The sequence below is a fragment of the Calonectris borealis genome, chromosome Z (assembly GCF_964195595.1).
Source record: "Calonectris borealis chromosome Z, bCalBor7.hap1.2, whole genome shotgun sequence".
Taxonomy (NCBI): domain Eukaryota; kingdom Metazoa; phylum Chordata; class Aves; order Procellariiformes; family Procellariidae; genus Calonectris; species Calonectris borealis.
This window is the reverse complement of record NC_134352.1, coordinates 24,734,438-24,757,620: the sequence shown is the minus strand read 5'-3', so window position 1 is coordinate 24,757,620 and position 23,183 is coordinate 24,734,438. Positions and strand designations below refer to the sequence as shown.

Sequence of the window (23,183 nt, the reverse complement as noted above, 5' to 3'; positions counted from 1 at the left end):
AAGTCTTAAAATTGTAATGCTTTGTTATTCCAGGCTTTAGTTCAGTAACTAGTGCTTATTCAAATTATATGCTATTAGAAAATAGGACTTTTGTTAATATACAAACTGGTTCAGTTTTTCAGGATTTCAAGAATTATTGAAAACAAGGGAAGGAACAGTACCTACCAGAACAGTGGGAGGGCATAATCAAATATTGGAAATAAGCTGAAAAACATTTTGTTAAAAAAAAAAATGGAAATCTTTGGACACCAACTCTTGCAAGAAATGTGTTAAAAGAACCAGTCCAGGTCCATTTCTGTAAAATGCTGTTGTCAACAGACTCTGTTCCTCTGGCAAACAAAGTCTCCATCACAGTGCCTGGGCCTGTCTTTCTGGAGCTGAAGAGGACAACTGCTCCTTAGGACATATTACTCTGTCTTTGCCCCAGTGCTTGTGCATGCTGAATTACCTGTAAATTTGTGCAGTACCTGTACAAACTGGTCAACTTGAAAAGAATGCAAGTCACACATAGGAATGACTTAGAAATTTCTCTGTTTTGCAAGGGTAGTGATTTTGAAATTTAGTGACTTTGTTTTGTTTTGTTTTGGAATAGCAAAGCCATTTTCTAGTGAGAGAGTAAGTTTACTAGAGCCGCTAGTGAAAGAGGTACAAGTGGTTCTCTAGCTTGGGGGGAGAATTGTTTCCCTGTTTTCTGGTTGAGTTGTTAAAAGTGATATTAAATTCTGGGCTAAACACACATGGTAGAGGATATTGACTGAAAAGGGTAAAGTCTGGCAAAGTTATAAACAGTGGAAAGTGATCTTCTGCAGTAGTAGTTGTTTTTATGTTTTTCTGCAGTCACAAAGTATTCTAAGGTAAATTTGAATTACTGTGTGTCATACTTTCCACTAGCTAACAGGACAGTCACTTTGAATCAACATGTTGATGCCCTAATGCAGGGTTACATGTGTTTTCAGCAAAAAGTGAAAACAGTAAGAGGACCTGTGGAAAGAGTGGTAAGAATAAGGGTTAAGCACTGAAAAATGATACTGGTTAGTTTTGTTTGTATTAGGGCAATGGGAAGGCAGCTGCTGGGAATTTTTGGGTGGTTTCATAGTGAGGAAGAGGGAACTGCTTTCTAAACGATGCAGGAGCTTCATTATGGAAGGCTTTGTGCTCTCCAGATCTGGAGAAAGATGAAAGTGTCTGAGGTGCTGGCTCAGGAGCTGTTCTGGGGAACCCTTCGCTAGCACTGCTTCTGCTTGGGCATCAGGGAAGCAGTGGGACAGTTGTGTTGCAGAGAGTGCACCACTGAGCCTTGGCTGCCACTTGGTCCTAGGCTGGATTGCACTGCCCTGTTGTGGCCACCAGTCTGCATGCTCAATCAGAAGTGACTGATTTATCTTGTTTGTTCTAGCCCTTACCCCATTTAGTCATGCATTGCTGCTCTTTTCTGGACCAGTGATTACCTTGGGAATCACAAATGCAGCCTGGTTGGTTGTTCTTGGGCATGGAGACTCCAGGTGTTGGGCAGTCTGGTTGGTGCTACTCAGCTGGTTGACAGTTTTTTGCCTTTTTTTCAGTCCTTAATTCTTATGGTTTTTTTAATGTATGGTGAGAGAAAGCAAGCTGGGAGGGGATAAAGTCAGCAAGCTGAACTAATCCAATGCCTCTCTAATGAGGCATACTTCAGCAACTGGAACTATTGATTGATTCCAATAGTCTCTTCTGGATCGGAAAGCTTTGTAAAAAAAAAAAAAAAAAAAAAAAGGAGAAATTATGTACTGGGAACATACAGCATGTTGCTTTGCAGAATTGGGGCATTAGGGCATGCTGGGGTCATTGGAGCAAAATATAAGATAAAAATTTACTACATTGTTTTTCCATAATGAAATGGATAGCCCTCTGAAATCTTTTGGATGTGTGATATTATTGTAATCTTGTTACTACTTAGTTACTGATTGAATGTAGAAACTATGTTGTGACATTCTTATGTGACAGAATGGATCTGAAGTAAATAGTAAAGGAAAAATTTATTGATTCTAAATATTTAATTTCATCATCTCATTTTATGCTGCTACAGCAGCATTAAAAAATATTGTACCAGGTTTCCCTAGGTTGGCTTGGTTTCCCTGACAATGTTGTGATTTAGAGGAGACTAGAAATATTAACAGTACACCTAGCACATTTTACAACATTGCATCTGCTGGAAGAATGTTTTCCGATCCCTGCAACTCTTGTGATTTAATACTTCAGAATTTATGTGACTTCTGAGGTTCATACTGAAATTGCACGACAGCATAAGCTATATCTATGATAAATAAGGAAAAAGCTTTCATTAAATCAAATTATTGTCCTACTATTCTTTGTAATAGCTGAGTGGCCAGAAAATACTTTTATTAGGTGGCTGGTGCATTCAGTCTGAGATGCCTGTAAAATTGTGATTGTACCACTACATTTCCTGGTGGCATGTGTTGCCTTTAGTTGTTACTGAGATCAGGGAAGCTCCTAATAGGGTCTTTTTTGAGTTTATTTTTGACTGAAACTCTCACATTGTTAAGACAAAACAAGTAACACTGGCTGAATTGGTCTGTCTTAGTCACAGACGTCAGCAGGCTGGATGAATTTCAAATTAATACCCTATTGTAAGCATTTCAACTCATAGACACTACTTGTGCTTCACAGGGCTAGGATTGTTTCTTGTGTGTAAAATAAAGCTTCTAGAGAGGAAACACTGGGGCTGCAGAGCCAAGAGATCTTGGTGACTTCTTGTGGAGTGTGGGACCAGGTTAGGCATATTGTTTTCACTCAACACGGACATGCAGCCCCAGGATGTGCTCTCCTCAATCCTCACAGACCAGCAGTCATAGGTCTGAGAGAATTTACTAGTGGTGGTTATTAGCTGAAACATCTGACAGCAGTTCAAAAGATTGCACTTTAATTTTTGCTATTTTTAGATTTTGTTATTTGTTTATCTTAACATTAAGCAGATAACTTTATTGAACTAATTATTAACTCAGAAGTTTAGGCCCGGTATTCTGTAAATTTGAAATCTGTAAGTATATACAAATAGGTTTTTTCCATTAGAAAACTAATTTGTCATTTGCAGTCATTAATTTGTAAATAAGCTTTGGGACAAACTTCTTATCCTCTTCTCAGAAATAAGTTGAGTAGAGGAGGGAGTGGGTGATTTTATTTGTTGAAGAATCACATTCATGTAAGCCTCTTGCAAGACATAAAGGGGAAAAAGACCTTACAGATTAAAAGCCAAGGTCCTGTCTTCATTCTATCTGTCTTGGTGATTCTGGTCTTGTGAAACCCGTGTTAATTAAGAGCACTGCATTTGCATCTCTTTATTTGGAGAGCGATGATAAGGATGGTCACTCACTAAATGTCCAAGTTTGCTTCCTTAGACAGAACTAACAGTCGAAACCACCCTAGTTTAGTTTGCAGCAGTTTGCATAAAAAGTACTTTGTAGATCGGTATAAATTATTTTTGAAGTCTCTTGACTTCTGGGCACAGTATAAAGTGGGAGAGGAGTGGCTGGAGAGCAGCCCTGCAGAAAGGGATCTGGGGGTGCTGGCTGACAGCAGGCTCAACATGAGTCAGCAGTGTGCCCTGGCAGCCCAGAGGGCAAACCCCATCCTGGGGTGCACCAAACACAGCACAGCCAGCCGGTCAAAAGAGGTGATTGTGCCGCTGTATTCAGCGTTGGTGCGGCCTCAGCTTGAGTGCTGTGTGCAGTTCTGGGCCCCACAATTTAAGAAGGATGTGAAGGTCCTTGAATGCGTCCAGAGCAGGGCAACAAAGCTGGTGGAACGGCTGGAAGGCATGTCCTGTGAGGAGTGGCTGAGGACTTTGGGTTTGTCTAGTTTGGAGGAAAGAGGCTATGGGCAACTTCATTGCTCTCTACAGCTTCCTCAGGAGGGGAGGTGGAGAAGGAGGTGCTGATCTCTTCTCCCTGGGATCCAGTGACAGGACACCTGGGAATGGTTCAAAGCTGCACCAGGGGAGGTTGAGACTGGGCATTAGGAAGCATTTCTTTACCAAGAGGGTGGTCAAACGCTGGAATAGGCTTCCTAGAGAGGTGGTCGATGCCCCAAACCTGTCAGTGTTTAAGAGGCATTTGGACAATGCCCTTAGTAACATGCTTTAACTTTTGGTCAGCCCTGAAGAGGTCAGGCAGTTGGACTAGATGATGGTTGTAGGTCCCTTCTAACTGAAATATTCTATTCTATTCATTCTGGTCTTAGGGAAGTGAAGCCAGGCTCAGCATGGGAAACAGAATGCTTCAAAAATCATGTCACTGGGTAAAAGTTGTGTCAGTGGTGGTTTTCTTGGGATCAATAGGAACTATCGTATGCGGAAATAATTTTCATCATCACCTATGGTATTTAGATATGCCTAGCATTATATGAAATACTGAGTTTAAGCAGATAACGTGGGTCAGAAAGGTCCCAAAATCAGTTAAATGGGTAATATAGAATAATCAATTATAAAGCAAGTTCTACAAGCTGTGTCTTTCCTATTCAGTGATGAAAACTGGGGCAATTGAGTAAATTATGAGGAAATGCTTAATAGAAGAAATGGAGAAATGAGAGGTTTGCCTCCAAAAGCAGAGGGCAACAAATTTTTCTCAAGAGTTTACTGTAAATTGTGTAACATACTCTTCAGTATTAGGAATCAATTACTCTGAATATATGTAGTTACATTGGCTTGATATATCACTGTAAGGGTAGTCCTTTCTTTCTGTCATACCTAGGTTTTAAAATTATTTGCTTTAACTTTAAGAAGTGCTTAGTCCTTACCAAACTTGACTTAAGAGAAAGATCATGCTGGGGTCTCACTCGTATTCCTTCTGCTTATCAGTCTATGGAAGCAGATTTAAGTCAATTTTTAGGATTCTTTAATGTAAAAATATTTTATTGCTTTAAAGAAAATGTTTTTAGAAGAAGACCTATTTGAAAGCCTTGGTCATCTCATTCATGACTGTAAAGAATATGTTCAGTAGAATAATACAAACAAATAATATAACGGAATATTCTTTTCCAGGCACAATGAAATAATGCTCTGTGAAAACATGTGTCTCCAGAGTTGAAATAAATAAGGAATTGATGATATGGGAGGTTTGTTATTGATAAACAAATGTGGAGACAGCAAAATATTCCGAAATTACCTCTGTTATTGAAAATGCTGAAAAATATGTAGATTAAAAGATAAATGCAGTTCTGGGAAATTATGTGAAAAACTGCTATCATAAACATTGGGAAATGTCTAATAGATCACTATATGCATTGACAGCTTTATACTTTAGTGCTGATATTTACAAAAATAAAAGATTCTAAAGCAAACCAAGGAAGAAATGTATTTTCTGTTTGAAATGTTACTATACACTGAAGCTTTGCATATTTTCTCAGAGGAGGATTGCTGCTTCATTCAAAAAAAAAGAAAAAAAAAGCAAAAGCCCTGATATTCCCCTCTTTTTTTTCCATTTTAAGGTTTTCTGAAATCAAATGCTGTAATACTCTAGTGAGGTTATAATACAGAAAATTACAACAACTCTGAAGCCAAATTTCTTGGCTTTTCCTGGGACCTTGCCCATCCTCTCTTTAATCCTAACCTATAAGCTCTCTGTCGGCTCCTCATCCATCCCCAGGTAGAGCTCCATGCGCTCCAACTGCTCTCTCACAGAAAGGGCAACTCTCTCGCCTCGTCTTCCTGGCCTGTCTTTCCCCAAGAGCCTATATCTCTCCATTGCAACACTCCAGTCATGGGAGCCATCCCACCACACCTCCATGATCCCGACAAGATCATAGCTCTGCAACTGCACACAGATCTCTAACTTACCATGTTTATTCCCCATGCTGCATGCAGTAGTATATAGGCACTTAAGCATGGCACCCCAGCATGTTGAGTTCCTGGAGAAGATTTGGGGGGATTTTTCCACAGTGGTGCCTTGTAGGAACCTCCTTGCCCACATGCAGGTGCTGGAGGTGATCCTACCCAAGCCCTATTTTGTTGACTTTTTGATCCCTTCCTGTCACACCACCCCATGCACTTTGCTGAGCAGTCTCATCCATTGCTCCCTCAGGACTGTGGGTCACCCTCTCCCTCCCCTGTCATTCCTAGTTTAAAGCCCTCCTAATGAGTTCAGCCAGCCTGTTGGCGAAAATAGTTTTACCATGCTTAGTAAGATGATTCCTATCTCCCAAGCAGACAGTGCTCTGCAAACAGCGTCCCATGGCTGTAGGACCCAAAACCTTGTCACCCACACAGCTCCACAGCTACTTATTAACCTGTATTGTGAGTGCCCTCGTCGCACCCTTTCCCTTCACTGGCAGGATTGAGGAGGGCACCACCTGGGCCCCCATGCCCTTGACGGCTGCCCCCAGAGCTCTGTAGTCACTTTTGATACTGTCCAGGCTTCCCCTGGCAGTATTATTGGTGCCCACATTTATTATAATATTGCCTTTGCTATTTCTCCCTATACTTATTCATATCCAGAAATTTGGGTGGATTTGCTTTTTGCGCTTCCTGAACTACAGAGGTAGTTATGTGAATTCTTGATATATGTTCGTGTCCTCGAAGTTTCTCTGGGATTGTTAGTCATAGTTTTATTTATGTATAAAGATTTTCTTCCCCCCTGTTACTCATGTGTAGATCTTCAGATTGCCCTTGTAAGTTTCATTTTGTTTGTCTGTAATTCTGCTGCTTTTCTGTTTCCATAGTTCTAGCATATTTAAGGCTTCTCACTGTGTTTCTGTTGGGGGTATATAACCCTCTATTGTCATGTCAGGTGTGTGTCTGCCTGCTTTTGAAACTAAATTAAATTTATTGTCAAAAACTGGACTTGTGTAATAAAATTATATTCTCCTCTGTCAGGTGGACGTTATCTTCACTAGTGTTTCTTCATGGGACAGCATTCACTGTGCTGTGAAGCCAAAGGTCATGTTTCAATGACAGGAGCTATAAATCCAGAAAGTTCATTCATCTGTTGGAGCTGAGCCTTTACAATGGTCTCCATTGCCTCTTTTATGAACACTTTGTCATCATTTCTGAATGACTGGAGGTCGTACCTATCGGTATCACTAAAGTTCCCAAGAGTGAGAGGCAAGGGGCAGTCCTTCTTGAAATACTATAACATTGGAATCTGGACAGACTTTTTCTGCGATTTATGAAAACTGGACAAGAAATTCTTTCTAATTGTAGACATTCCAAAATGTGCCTAACTCTGACAGATTTATGTTGTTTTCACAAACTATTTAGTATTTCAATTATACCTCCTCAAAAAGCAATTATGATATTTATTGTCTTTTAAGAGCAAACACTTAAAGATGCAAAAATTTGAGAGAGCATCTCAAGTATAAATACATGCTTAGACGTTGACAAGTTTTTAGCTTTCTGTGTCTTCTCAAGTTTTTATTCTTTAAATTTTTTTCTCCTTTCCTGTCCTCAAAGGTCCCAAAGAAACAAATCAAATAAAAACAAAGCAAACTTAAGAACAAATAGCTTAGTAACTGATACTTCCAGGAGGTCTCCTAGACAGTTTTTCTTAGCATTGTTGCAAAGCAACACTGAGAGGAAAGAATACAATCTTTCTGTAGAGTGGGATGTCGTTGGTATAGGGTTTTGTCCAAACTGAAGGGCTGGTTTGTTACATTTGCAATGAAACAGAAGTTCAGGTCTTATGGTAACATGTATCCATTGAAGTATAGTGTTGAGCTTTTTTGCTAGCAGCTGATGTACAATGTAGACATGAAGAAATAATTCTGTACTGCATTTGCTTTTGGAATCTTCATGACATCTTTCTGTAGTTAACCAATCCAAAATGTTTCTGTTTGAGCTTTTGATTTTGAGGGGATAGTTTTGTATTTCATGTTAGTCAAACCTGAGTTTTTCACTCTATGCTGTTTCTCTTTGAAAATAATAGATCTTTAAGAAAATCATTTTGTCTTTAGGGCATTTACTTGCCCAGAAGGTTTATCTGAAGGGTTGTAACTAAAGCAGCTTAACTGGAATTTTCTGTTGTGGAACCAACAACAGTAGGTGTAAGCCTCAGTCATTAGTTTAACCTGTGCTATCATGAAGCTAAATTTGAAGTCTGAATAGCTAAGCTTGTACCAAGTCTTGACTTGAGTCTTAGATGTCACACTACAGGTAACTTTCATGAGTTGGATCCTTGTCGTATGTGAATTAGAGGGTGCTTTACTCTGTATTCCACAGAGTCAGAATTTTGCTGTTTGAATAAAATGTCAAAATCTATAATGCAAATTTGAAGACCTCACAAGTGTTAAATTTTATTGAAATCAGTGATGATGAAATATAGTGAACATATAAGGGAATACGAGCCTTTACTTACAATTTTTGACAACTTGAAAAAGTTGTTAGGGGGTAAAAACCTGAACTCTTCAGTATAATTATTTCTTTTTAATCCAAAAGGTATGAAAAGTTACTGTATTTGCAATATTTATTTTCTGAAAGTCAGTTTCTTTGAGGCATTTACACTGTACATTGCTGCTTATTTAAAAAAAGATGAAGTGAACATTATGAGCTGAAATTTTTCTCCATTGGTCTCAATTGGTAGTTCTATGCGGTTTCTTTTCTTCCATTCTAGGTGATTATGAGGCTACAAGAGACTAATACTTATGATTGTAAGAACTTTGGAATAGCAAATCTGCCTTTTTAATAGAAAATACCCTAAACCATTTTTTTCTTCATGGCTCTGTTGTACTGTATGTAGTAAAATCTTAAAAGAATTTTTATTAGAAATTGAAATACTTGGCTCTTTAGAATGTTTTAAAAAGGATGCTAGCCTTTCCTTTCCAGATGTCAAACTGTCATAACTGAATTTTGCAAGCTTCATGATACTGTTTATGGCATGATATATTGTATACACTTTCAGTTTCTATAAACTTTAAACAGTTTTGTCAACAACTGATGGCAGTAGAATTAGAATTAGATCTATTTGTGAAATTCATTATACAGATAAAGAAAATTGGATGTTTTCCTTTGTGCTAATTGACATGTAGAACAACCCTGTACTCTGCCTCACTGCATTTTGCTGCTTTAAAAAATAAATTACAATATAGAAATAATACTGTAGCTGTGTTTCTTGTATTAATTATAGGTCCAAAGGCTGTATTTAAAAGTTGAGTGTATATGATAATTTGATTTATTTTGCAATTGGCTGAGGTGTTCTGCTAAGGAATAGTGTATAGCAAAGGAATTTAGTTCTCAAGGCAGATGGGAAAATGGGATAGTTTAGCCATTAATGAGGTTTCTGAAAGAGAGAGAGTATTGATAACTCTCTAGTTATGTGGTTGTGATCATTTTTAGTGTAAATTTTCAGTTTAGTTTAACTGTTGAAGGCTGTTTGTTGTGGTTCGGTCAGAAGCCTGTAGTGATGGTACATGGTAAAATTTGACGTATGCTGATTTTTGGTAAGCTGAAAGCTGATATGGGATGTATTTTAAAGACATGCATGGACAAGTTGTAAGTTTTAAGCTCTTAAACTATGACATATGGAGATAATTTTGGATTATGTAATCTAGGGCATGCTTGAGTAGAAGTGGCCAAACATACAAGAAACCCAAGAAATAATCCAGCATTTCTCCCTTGCTGCCACCTTGTCTCCCTCTCCTGTTTCCCTGGCCAGTGTATCTCCCAAGGCAATGGGCCAGGGCAAGCGAAACTTGGTGCTTCCAGCTCTGATTTCCAGCTGCCGCATCCTCTCCACTTTCATCCAGTCCCTATTCTGAAACTACTACTTGACCTCTTCCCCTCCAAACCTTCTTCAGTCACCTTCCGTTATTTTCCCATGTTCATGTGCCTCTCATTCTCCAGAAAGACCTTATAGTGTATATGTCTTGGTGTGCAGATGACCAGGTTGACACTGTAGACTACTGTATTTAGAAACTGAGTGTGTATGATACTTCAATTTATTCTGAAATTAGTTGAGGTGTTCTGCTGAGGAATAATGTATATAGAGAAGGAATTTAGTCCTCAAGGCAGATGCAGAAATGGGATTGTATACCATCCCATTATGTTGGTACTCTCGTGTCAGACATGCACATGTTTGTCGTATCTGACTTTCGGGATGTTATTCTGGGCGTGACATGTTGGATTTTTTTTTTTTCCTCTCCAAATAATCTATATTTAATTTAGAAATAAATTAAATTTTATGTTTATGTTTTATGAAATAAAAAAACGTTTATATTTTATGAAATAAAAAAAATTACAGTCTTCCCATGAAAAATGAGTTTTGATTGATTGCCAAAAGACAATATGAGCTAGAAGTATTTAGAATGTAAAGTTATTCTTTGGCTTTGAGCCTTGACTGAATTTGCACTTGTGTAAGATTGTGAACCAGTCAACTGCAAAAAGACAACAGGACTCATAAGGGAAGACCTGTAGGTCCGTTAGTATGAAGTTTAGAAGATTGGGCAAAGAGAAGAGTATGTGATCTAATATGTGAAAGATGGATTGCAGAGGATGGTAGAATCTATTTTTCATACCTATGTCACATATGAAGTAAGTAAGGGTTTAAATTAAAGCAATGAAGATTTACACTGGAGAGTGAAGGGGCAGGGAGGTGGGGGAATCCTTTCAGCTAGCATAGCACTAGACCTGAATGGTACTAGGAGGTTGCAAAGTTATCTGTCATTGGAGATCTTAGGGAAATCATAAAAACATATGCCACATAGTTGTGCAGTTACTGTGGCAAAGAGTAGAATAGGTGACCTCTTGAAGTACCTTGTAGCTCTCACGTTCAGCACTGAACTGGTCTTGTCAGCATGAACTTGAGGACTTCTAGTCTCTCATAGTGTAGAGCTGAGATTGTAGAGCCAACCTCCTGACCAGGATACTGACAGTGATAAGGAAATGTTAAGTTGTAGTAGAGAAGCTGCCCATTTTTGACAGGAGTAATAGTATGAGAGTTCAACTACTCATATGTAGACTGTACCATTGTTTTATTGGGATGGTACATAGCAATGGAATTTTTGCTCACATTAAATGACAGATTTTTAATGAATCATGGATCTGACCTTGTACAACATCTCTTACTTTCTTCATTAAAGAATGTTTATTTGCTCTGAGGCAAATAAAAGATTAGCTTTGTGACAGTCATGTGTATGAGTTTTGTTCTTTATTCTTCATAGTTGTATTATTTTTATACCTGTGTAGACAGTGGTTTTCATATACTTTTAGATAAAGAATTCTTACATTTCTGCTCAAAGAAAATACAGCATTTTCTTCTTACTTAGTCTTTTAATTAGAAAACTAAGACATTTGGTCTTACTAATGGCCTGAAAATGGTCAGATTTTACCTTCTTCAGAGAAGTACCTTGGAAAGACTGCTGTAGAGAAAGATGCAAACTTCTCATAAATCTGCTAGATTTATGTAATCTACAAGTTTATATACTTCTAAATCACCACGTGCATTTTTCTTTTTTTGTTTTGTCTTAGGAAAGGAGACTGAGAAAGCCAAAGATCGGTGTGATAAAGCCACTATGAAGCTTCATATGTTGCATAATCAGTATGTGTTGGCACTGAAAGGAGCACAGTTACATCAGCACCAGTATTATGATACTACACTTCCTCTGTTACTTGATTCACTACAGAAGATGCAAGAAGAAATGATTAAAGCCCTGTAAGGTGTATTCTTAGATATTTTTAACTTGCAGAATTTTATATGTGTAGTATTCTAATTAATTTATAGGATATTTGAAAATAATAAACTGTGATTAATTAATTGTATATCAAGGGATAATGAAAAAACATGTTTTCATCTTTCAATTGACAATAATTGTGCATAGAAAAGTCTATCCAAATAATGCAGACAATAGTTTTGAGTGGCTACTTAAACATTCTAGCAAGACACTTTTAAAGAAAACTTTAAAATCTTACAGATTAATTGCAGTGTTTATAGCTGAGCTGATGCATTGTCCATCAGCTGGTATACTACGGCAAGTTTGTTGCCTCTCGGTAGTCTTATTTTTATGAAATTCCACCAGCAACAAATTTGGTTTAAACTGGCCAACTGTCTTGAAAGTCATTGTGGAGGAGGACCAGGCAGATGCATGGTTAATCATATGTGTGGAAGAAGTAACAGGATCATATAAACCTGATCTCAGTGAAGGAATCCAACCTTAAAAATACAATTACCTTTTTCCTGAAAGATCATTTTTTACATCAGTAGAGAAGATGTGCAAACTGATGTTCTCGGAGAACAGACAATGAGGACTTTAAGCCCTCTTTTATGGTTTGTAACCACCATGCTGCCTCTTTGTCTTTCCTGAAGAACGGAAGTTGGTTAGGGAGTCTGTTCTGTAGGTTTTTTCCTGGGGTGTTATTTAAATTGCTTAGCCTAAAAGAAAGGGCAGTTACTTTTTTTTGTAGGTATTGTTCGTTTAGATGTGAGGCACTCTTCTTTAACTCATTGTCTTACCTTCTCTGAAATCTGCATTCACCTTGACTTCAGCACACGTGAAGTGAGGGAAAGTTGGGGATTGCATGCTTTACATGCTTATGTGGTGCAGACACCATTAACGGCCCTATGCAGTATCATATTAATTCCTTTGATTCTTGTGCAGGTATTGAAATGAAATAGACCTTTGTATTAGCCTCTGTACAGTCCTTTTAATCTTAATTTTGTATGTAAAATCACAGCAAAAGGCTACAGTTAAATTTGTGTGCTTCAGGTAATTTTTCAGAACTGTGAGACACTGAAGAGTTTTATGATGCAACAAGAACCTATTGAACCTGCTCACCTTTACTATGTCTGGAGTAAAAACCTGTAAAAAATACTTTTGTCCCTGCATAGACTTTTTTTTGTGAGATCTGAATGTATTGGAAAATTTCTCCTTTCTTGTATCTTTGGTGTACAAAAAGAGGTGTGATTTCAGGTGTAGAGCTTGGCCATCTGTGTGAAACATACTTCCTTAATTCTGATTTTGCAGATGAATTAGTTCGGTAAACTTGAAGTGCAGATTAACATTGCTAATGATATTTTTTTTTTTTTTTGTAATTGACGTAGATTCCCTTTCTCTTCGAAGTGGCATTAATGTAGTTGACATTTATCTTTTCGTCACACTTTTTGAACTATTTTCTGGAGCCTTTTCACACATGTTGTTCACAGGCAAGGCAAGATTTAATGCCTTCTCTTGTCTGTTTTCTCCTCAGAAAAAGTATTGAAGGAATCCAATCACATAACTTTTTTTACAGAGTAATGTAACTTGAGATCTTATCCAGGAAAAATCTACTGATACTTTTTTCTCTGCATGTTCCTCTTGGGCGCGCCAAAATTAATCAGTATTTTAAGAAAGCTCACCATGCTTCAGAGCCTGGCAAGCCAGCAAGTTTGTCAAAGATAGAAATGAAATAGGAAATGATTATGAGGGTTCATTTATGGAAAGCTAAAAGTTGAAGAGAATAGGAGGGTGTTCTGAGGATGTGTCACTGTATGCTATTAATAGTAGTGGCACAATATCATCTATTCTTTTACCATTCCCTGTTCACTTGGTTTTTCCCACTCTCAGAAGCAGGTAAAGATGAGGCTGGGTGGCTTGTACTTTCTTATGGGAACATCTTGCTTGATTTTGTTTCTTCTTGTAAATATACGCTCATTTGTGATTTATGCTTATTTTTGTCTGAATGACCAAATCATAAAATAAATATATGAAAGAAGAAAACTAAAACGATAAAGAAAACAGTTTTTAAAGGAAATGCACACTATTTTGTGACTCGTTTTGCCTTATGCCAGAATGTATTTATTTTGTCAGTCAGAACATGAAAAGCTTTACTGTAGGTTATAACAAGCATGCTAAGTCCTTTGTGAAGAAGAGTGTCATCAATGAACTGTATACATTCCTTTTCCTGGTAATCTCTGCAGTTTTAGTTTAGGTACCCTGTACGTAGATACACCAAAATCAATACAAGGAGACTTCTCACTTACCACCAATCTGTAAAGAAAAGGCCACAGTTGATCTGTTATTTCTTTCAGTAATATATTGTCTTATTTTTTCCCTTTTTAGCCAGTTGCAACAAGAGTTTGTAGGAACAGCAAATTGAAAGTTTGAAGCATCTTCAATGTCACCTATACCTTCAGTGCCATGTTATACACTAGAATTTTTTTTCCTTTCTAGAAAAGGAATCTTGGATGAATATAGCCAGATCACCAGTCTTGTAACAGAAGAGATTGTGAATGTCCATAAAGAGATCCAGACCTCCGTTGAACAGATAGACCCTAACTCTGAGTATAATGACTTCATAGATACTCACAGGTATACATTTTCATCTTGGTGTGCAAGTTCATGTTTCTTCTTGAGAAAACCCTGCATTGAACTGCAACACTGCTTAAGTGACCAGAGTTGAATTTGTTTCTGTGTGGTTCCTTTTACATTGTTACTTGTAAAGCTTTATCTTAGTTTGAAAATTGTTCTACCTGCATGTACAGAAAGCTGGCTGAAAGTCAGGTTTTTAACTTGACTGTTTCTTTAACGATCCATCTCTTTGGCTGGCTCTAGAAAAACAAAATTCCAGTTACCGTCATTACATGTGAAGAGCCATAACTTTGGTACTGACAGCAGACTATACTGACAGACAGTCCAGATTCAGTATGAACTAATTTACTGTGTATTTGGATGCAGTTTGCATTCTGGTCTAGATTAAGTTTCTCTGCTTTATTTCTCTTATTGTCCAAATTCTAGTTCAAAGTGGACTCCAGGTACCTCTGTGTACTCTGCAGCTATTGCAGGTTGAGCACTGTCTGAGACTACAGAGTATTCAAATAATGCAAGATAGTTTTTTACTTTAAAAATAAACTGTATTTGCAATTTATTGAACTCTTACTCTGTATTAGTATATGCAGAAATAGTCCTAAGACTTCTTGCATTATCCTTTTTGTTGTTATGTGCGAATTCATAATCGTCATGTGCAGGCTTATAGCGGGATCAACTAAGAGTGGACCCATTGACATTGATACCCCTTGAGAACCTTGGTTATGCTGTGATCTCGATTCAAAGAATTGTATGCTATTTTGTTATCTGGTATGATGTTAAAATTATGTTCTTTATTCTAAGGAAAAATAATATATATCCAATTGCTACCTTTTCTTTTATTTCATATATAATTTTAACAGTACTCTAGTTATTAAAATAATTCAAAACAATGATTTGCTTTATGTTCTACTCAAAGATACATGTTAATTTTGAAAATACTTATTTACTAAATTAGGTCATCAGAAGTTGTTGAACAAGAAATAGAGTTTGATACGTCTTTACTAGAAGAAAATGAAAACCTTCAAGCTAATGAGATCATGTGGAATAATCTAACAGCAGAAAGTTTACAAGTCACGTAAGTCTTTCTTTACAAACCTTTCCTCCTTTGGAAATGCTGTTATATCTAGGCTCGCTCAGATCATTGCATAGCTGTGTCCACGTTTTTAAGGTCCAGTTTCTAAAAGTAGTATTTTCACACTAAAGACACTTTCCCATGCTGGTTTTATTGTTCCTTTGCACAAAATAATCCTCCCCAGTCCCTCCAAAAACTTGCCAGCACTTTCAATATATGTTCATCTCCTTGCCAGTTAATTTTTACAATGCCCCAAATCCGTCATGAATACTTTTTGGGAACATACTGATTCATCTTCCCAAAAGTGTTTCCACATTCAGTACTCCAGGAAAAATACTGAAATCTTGATGAAACCACTGAGTACAGCGATGTAGTCAGAGATTTAAATTGACATGTGGAAAAATTTCATGAATGTATTTTATTTCACTTGTTTTGTGTTTGCTTTCGTTTTCCAAAGGAAATCCTTATTCATTATTACAACGTTTAAAATACTAACACAGACATAGCTGTTGTATTGCATTTCATGGAGATTTTAGCTATTCAGGGTGATAAACTACCTCTCCATGTATTTTGTTAATATATTGCCTGGTTAAATCTTTTCATTACTTTTACCAACTTCACCTTTAATCATTTGTTACTGGGGAACAAATCTCCTGCTGAGGTTATGGTGTTCTTATTATATTACCCGCCTAAACTTTTGACATAAAATGGTCTGATGCAGTGACTTGAGAGATTACAACTATTAATTGTACATTTAATTTTTTTTATATTGATCATAGCAATTTAAAATGGAAAATTCAGAATTTCATTGGTTGATGATGTTTTTGTTGTCTCTACTGTATTTCAATCCATGTTTCACTTATTTGAAGTTTTTTTCCTTTGGAAAGTATAACTGATCAAATAAGGTATCAGTGGTGTGATGTGGGTTTTTTTAAGTTTTTTTAAAATTTTCATCTGCTTAATCAAACTATGACCCTTATTTCTTGTTCGTTTTTCTGAAAACCAAAATCACAGTGAGGTATTTCAAATGTAAACACACTGCAGTCTCTTCTGCAGATTATTCTAATCCCTGTGTGTTCTCAACATGACAGAATCTCTGGATTTTATTAATTGCTTTTCAAGGTCATTAATCATCCTTTCTTTTTTCCTGTGCAATCTGATTACTTTTCATAAATTTATTCCTTACTAGGTATTGAAATAACCTTTTTAATATGAAGTTTTAGCCTCCTTTGTCAGACTCCTCCTTAGTCCTGAAGCAGCTTCATCTTTCTTATGAAAAGATCCTTTGATAATTAAAGCCCCTCTCTTCCTTTTAAACATGCTTCTGTTTATAATATATTCTGCATCATTACTAAATTGAGATTATTCCTGCTTAAACTATGTAAATGTTACACATCTAGATGTACTTCAGCACAGTAACAGGAAAAATATATATACTAAATCTCTCTTTTCAATAAAGTATTACAATTTTTCCAAGATTCTGCCTTCCATAGCTCAAAAAGAGAACTAACTTCTTATTTGGCTTGTCTTCTGTATCCCGTTGTTTAGAAATAAGGCATCTGCACTGTTAAGTGAAAGAGACGAAATGCTGCTTTTCTACTAAATGATTCTGATGAAATGCATATTTGTGTTTATAAATGTGTGTCTGTGTATTTGCCTAGATACATACCTTTTCAATATAATTTCCAGTGTGTCCTGTTACAAATCTTATATTCATCCACTTCAAATTCTTTTGTGAATTTGAGAGAGAAATTTGATGGTGTGATATTATTTTTGGAACAGGAATCAAATGGCTCTTTTAAGTGTTGCTGTCTTTAAGGTGTTCACTTTCTGGTATGGATTATACTAGAACTCTGAGCAAAAAAGTTTTACCGTATTAAGTCAGACCAAAGATTGACCTAAACAACTTTCTTCTCTCTTACATTAGCCATCAGGGAAAAGCCTAGGGAGAACAAGAACAGGATGATCGTGCAATGCTGTTTCCTCAGAATGATCTCTCAGCCTCCCACAATTTTCAGCTCAGAAATGTGTTGAGACAGAAGTAGTATTTGTTTATAATAGCCTTAAGTGTATTTTATAATAGCCTTAAAGGCTTTTTTCTTTCATGAATTTGTCCAGTCAGTTTCACTATGTACAAGTATCGGTTGTCCACAGAATTTTTTGTCAAGGAATTTCAGACATTAACTTCATATTATGTGAACCTGCTACTTCTTAGTTTCATTTTATGGCTCTTAGCCTCCTGTTTTGGAAGAGAATAGGAACAATCTACTCCTTTCTCATGATATTGTAAACTGTCATACTCCTACTCCGTGATCTCTTCTTCAGAGCCATCATTAGCTTCTTTCTGTCCTTTCGCAAAACTTACGGTATCCTTTATTAATCTTGTCATCTTTATTTGAATGTTTTCAAGATTACTGTATTATTTTTGAGATGAATGACCAGAATTGCACAGGTAACCCAGATGCATAGTTTGGAGAGAGGCATAATGAGGTTTCGTGTATTCTTGTTCTGCTTTGTTTTTAACAAATCCTAGAGAATCATTCTGTTTGATTTTTCTGACCACTGCAGTGTATCAAGCCAGTGTTTTCATGGAACCATCTACTGTAATTCCAAGATCTCATTTCTGAGTGGTAATGGTCAGCTTAGAGCCATTCACTGCATAAATAAAGTTTTGGCTTGTTTTTCCCCCTGCATATTTGCTTATTTCAATATGCACTAAAATTAATCTTCTAAATGACAGTCCATAAGATCCATGATAGTATCATAAGATCCAGAATAATCCTCTTGTATTCTTCACATTCAGCCCCTTCCCCCTACCTCAAGTAACATTGTACAGTCAGTATTCTTTGCCACTTTTTAAAATGTCCTTTTATTTGGATTATTACAAATAATTAATTAAGCAGTGCAGATTTTTGTGAAGCTTCACTAGCTCCTGGCACTGTAAAAACTGTTTATTCTTATCCTCTTTGAACTTTTTTTTAATTGCTTTTTAGTTCAGGTGAGAACTCCTCCTTTTAGAACTGCTTAGTTCTCTCTAGCTGCCTTTGCTCATATAGCTTGTTAACTGCGTTTTAGATATATTTTGTTATAGTCTCGCTTTAAAAACACTACAGCCAAAAAACCACCACAGGTATTTGCATCAACTTACTGTGCATGACTAGAAATTCACAAGTAAGATAAGTATGCTACATCCTTTGTCCATAAATGATGTCTTTTTAAAAATCCATTCTGTATGTGCTGAAACAATAGAAATTTGACTGTTGATCTTTAGTATTGAGATCATGGCCTTGGATCTTCAAAATACTACATCATTATGTTTCTGCAGAGGAGAACTACCTTCAGTATCTACCGAATATAACAAATCCAGTACACAGAGTGGGTTTATTTCACAGACTTTTAATAAATTCAAAGATCTATATTGATTCAGAATCAATAATTTTTGGTTGAATCAGTTGTTTTATTGAGTGTGTGAGGGAAAAATTATAGCTTTACATACATTACTGTTTAAAGGTTTTAATAAAATATATTTTAAGGAAACATGATGAGAAAACTGGCTCACCTTTACATCTTTAGGTAAGTTTATATTAATGAATAAAGTTTTGACAGAGGGAGGTAGTTAAAAGTCAGTGTTGACTAGCTAACCTTTTTGAGTAATGAGAGAGGTATGGTGTCTCCTGATAAGTGTTGATGACTGTCACTGACTAATATTGAGATACTCTGTAAAGTGTAACAGAATAAAAGTTTATGCTTCAAAGATGCATGCATTAAAAACTGAGAGGAGGCAACCATAATGAAGTAAGTATTGATCAGTGGGCATATGCATTAATATCCAAAATAATTTTAAAAAATCTTCTGAAATGTAAGTTCTGTAAGCACAAGCATTTATTTTTATTGGTATTTGAGGCAGAATGGTGCAAATGACTAAAGAAATATGAAAGGCCGCTTTCCAGGTAGCCAGAACCTAGTTTTTTTCTGTCTCACTTTATGTGTTCTCATGCCATTGAAACCTGACAATTTGGGATTGTGTGGTTGTTAAAGCTCATAGAGATTATAGTGACTAACTGGTTAGTAATAAAAACCTTTTTGTAAACTGATTTTATCCAGGAGGCAAATACGAGGCCACAAGAAACTTCCTTTGACAAACCAGAACCAAGATCGTACAAGGCAGATGCAGAGATGTCAATTCTAGCCAGTTTGAGTAAAAATTATTGTTTGAAACAAAAGATAGAGGTTGAATACAAGCAGACAAGTTAGTTTAGTGTGTATATGGTTGGTTTGTTTTGTTTTCTCTAATATAAACATCCTAAAGTATTTCAGAAGTTTTAGGGAGAACTACATCAACTTTCTATTTCAATCTGATGCTGCAATATAAAATCTAATATTTTTGAAATGGTAAAATATTTTAATATGTTGTTTCTGCATGTCTGTACTCATACCTTCCAGTGATGAGCAATCTTATTAATTTGGTTTTAATTTCTTGAATATTGGTGCTTGATCATTAGACGTAACATCTGCTTCCTGTAAATCAATTGTTAAACCAATACAATGTCGATTAAAATTTTGCTTAGAAAGCTGATCAAAAAGCAGTATCTGCAGTTACAAAATTGGTCAATCCTTTTTTAGCAAGGTATTAAAAGAAAAAAGTTAGTTGATATTAAATTTGAGACCCAGTGTAAGAAAATTCTCATTTCTGAGAAGTTCAGCATACAGATTGTGATAGCCTAAAAACAATAAAAATGTTTATTAAAAAGGGAACTGTTGGGATATTACTTTGAGAGAAATGTTTTAAGTATTTCCCTTATCTCAAAATAAACACATACAGATGCTTGTTCATTTGGGAAATAAACTTTTATCGTTCACTATATGGCTTTTTTATAGCAATTTAAGTCTTCCAAGATAAGATCCGGGACTGTCTGAATAAAGAATATGTTTAATCAACATTGTATAAAATGTATCAGGAGGAGAGAGAACTAATTCAACATTTAGAATCAAATTATTCAGTTTGGTATATATGGACATAGAATGTGGCTCCTAGATTTCTAGAGTCAGTTGACTTTCTGTGCCACTCCCCAATCTGGAATGTTTTGGGCAATAGATCTGTGCAGTAATAAGTACTATATGTATTTTGCCTTTGTTCCACTCTTTACTTCAATAACTTTTTTATTGAAATTGGGCTTGAAAATACAGGGGAAGCAGAGTAAGATAGTTAAAGATGGATAGATGAATGTCAAGAGGAAATGAGATGTACATATATATTTATTTATTTATTTTTTTAAAAAAAGTTCTCCTGGCTTAACAGTTGTTTAAATTCAACATATATATTTCGATATGCATTTTAGAAGTCATCATTATATAAGCCATTTATCTGCATTGCTCAGAGAGCAAATGTTATTGTACATTTGTTCATTTTTTGGTTATTGGAATGTTGCCAGCATATTTGCAAAGTGTCAGTAATGGTTTTAATGTGTAATAACCCCTTCTCTGTTAGTATTGAGTGTTCTTGTACAAGTTTTCTCTTTCCTTTGAATTAACTGTTACCAAAGATTGTGTGGCTTTAAAAAAGTTAATTGTAGAGAAAAATATACAGATCACTCTTACAACAGAAAGTGTCAATTTGTATTTTTGTTATTTCTAGAGATGAATACAGCCCAACTACTGATTCTGTGTATTTATTTAATGTATACTTCAGGAGTTGGAAGGCTTTTGTCTTTCATAAAGCATCTCATAAATTAGCAATATATTAGGAAGGCATTAATTCACAGAACTCATCACACATTCTGGAAGAAAATTTCTTGATAGTAGAGGCTGCAGGCAGCAGATCATTCTGTAACCTTGTATGTATACAGAAGATAGTATGGGATCTGGGTTAATACCATAATATACAGGTATATCCACAAGAAAAGATCACCAAGCACTGAGTAAGATAATTTAAAGAGTAATGCTGCTTTTCATCTTCAGGAAAAAAAAATACAGTAGTCTCAAATTTATACAGTTCGTGTATTCGCAACGTGGATTTCTGAAATCTGTCTTACAGGTTAAAAACAGTAATAGAAGAACTGATTCAGACACAGCAAACCCTTCTGAGCAAAGAGGAACTTGTGTTGGAACTAGAAAAAAAAATAGAAGAGTCCTCTAAGACTTGTGAAAAGAAGTCTGAGTAAGTCAAAATGAAATTTCAAAATATCATAATTTGAGGGAAAAGCATGTATAATGCAATTCCTAAGACTTAAATAAGAAATAACTCCACTAATCTTGTTCTGCTTTTGTGAGAAGTGATTATTGTGAAAAACAACAAGAAGTTTGTTTCCCGTGTCTAAAATAACCTTTACCCACTGCAGATCCTAATACATTGGAGAACTGAGCAGCTCCATTAGTTTAATATAACTGTCATAGTGTTGGGATGGCTCAAGAACTGGACCTTTGGTTAGCATTATAACTTCAGCTTGATGGAAGAAGAGTCGTCAGTTCAGATTGCCTCTCTGATGGAGTTCATTGTGTAGATATAATTTTGTGAAAGACTTTTTCAGAGTACTGTGCAAGACATGTACTCTTCCTTATGGAATAACGTGTTTGGAACTTATCAGGTTAAGTTCTGTCTTCGTTGCATTTTCTTTACAAAACTGAATGTAGATACCCTGTAGTACTGCATAGTAAATAAAATAATGAAAGCGAGGGATTAATGAGTGTTTTACAGTGCCATAAATAAAATATTATTATAAAGAATTGTTCTTGGGCAAGACCTTTAGGTTTTTTTCTACCTCTGGTTAGGAAAAATATTCACATCCCAGTCTGAACTGAAGTTAATACAACAGATAAAGAAATCTCCTGTCTGTAGTGATGTTTTTCTGATTCTTGTTGCAATCAGTCATAACCTTACTAACTTGGTCATAAATAGTAGTTTACAATACCAGTGATTTGGAATCAAGTCCTCAGGTAGTCCTGTATTCATTCAATGAAGAAGTCTTGAAGCTCTTTGTTGAAGGCATCTTGTCACTGGATACATCGGATAGTATTTAATTCATATCCAAAACTTTATGTACGTGTATGATATCAATGTTTTGATTCGGTACTTTTCTGTTCTTTCTTCGGTGAAGTTTACATGTACTCACAGTATATTTTCCAATTTTTTGGTTGTTGACTTACCTTCCTGGCTTCATGTTACTTAGAGGATAAACTGTATTTGAACTAGATGAGTTTTGTGGTGTTTCCCCCCTGCCCCTCCCGCTATTCTTTTGTTATCAGTTATCTCTCTCTGAAAATAGTTCAGACCATCCATGTGATTCTTGCTATGGGTAGGCTCCTTTGGCTTATTCTGTAGCAGATATTTTTGGCATTAAGGAGATGATTTCAGCTGAGAGTGCACCAGTACCTGTAGGTCTTACTAAAAGACATGAAATCTGGCTTAGATTTCTAGTTGTAAGATGAAAGTTTCCCTGAAATCACCTCAGTTCTGATTTGTCATTGGTCATGCCTTCCTCCACCAGACCCCATTTTCAACTTTTAACTGCAGTGCAGAGTGATCAGGTTGTTTTTTGCACGTACTTATGGTCCCTAGAAGATCTTGTCCAACTGTTGCATGTTCTTGACTGCTGTCATAGCATATGGCACTGGCCTCAGTGCTGCAAAGCAAGGTGAAAAGTAAAGGTATTTGAGCAATAAATGAAAGCTTGCTTTTTGAGCCAGATGTCATGCTGTTGGTGCAATGCAAGTCTATCATCAGGAAAGAAAGTGAGGAGGTCCACTCCAAGAGCTCTAGACCCTATGTTATTTTTGGGCCTCACCCAAGGTGCTGAGCTTTGCCCTTCAGTGCTGAGGAAATCTCCTTGTCTGCTTTACCTGGGCAAAATGATGG

General features: G+C 36.2%; 1 protein-coding gene across 8 annotated transcripts in view; it reads left to right on the top strand.

Moving 5' to 3' along the window:
- FER (FER tyrosine kinase) overlaps window positions 1-23,183 on the top strand; it is a 181,684-nt gene that overhangs the window by 28,587 nt on the left and 129,914 nt on the right. For 4 of the 8 annotated variants that reach the window (XR_012670947.1, XM_075137197.1, XM_075137199.1 and 1 more), the window contains exons 6-9: window positions 11,447-11,630; window positions 14,125-14,262; window positions 15,215-15,334; window positions 21,366-21,488. Coding sequence is in view for 7 of the 8 variants with exons in the window: in XM_075137197.1 (XP_074993298.1) it covers window positions 11,447-11,630; window positions 14,125-14,262; window positions 15,215-15,334; window positions 21,366-21,488 (565 nt within the window). In the remaining variant the exon portion in view is untranslated. Of the gene's footprint in view, window positions 1-6,862; window positions 8,552-8,594; window positions 8,766-11,446; window positions 11,631-14,124; window positions 14,263-15,214; window positions 15,335-19,435; window positions 20,050-21,365; window positions 21,489-23,183 lie in introns of those variants that run through there. The other 4 variants (XM_075137201.1, XM_075137198.1, XM_075137202.1 and 1 more) reach the window with 4 other exon arrangements.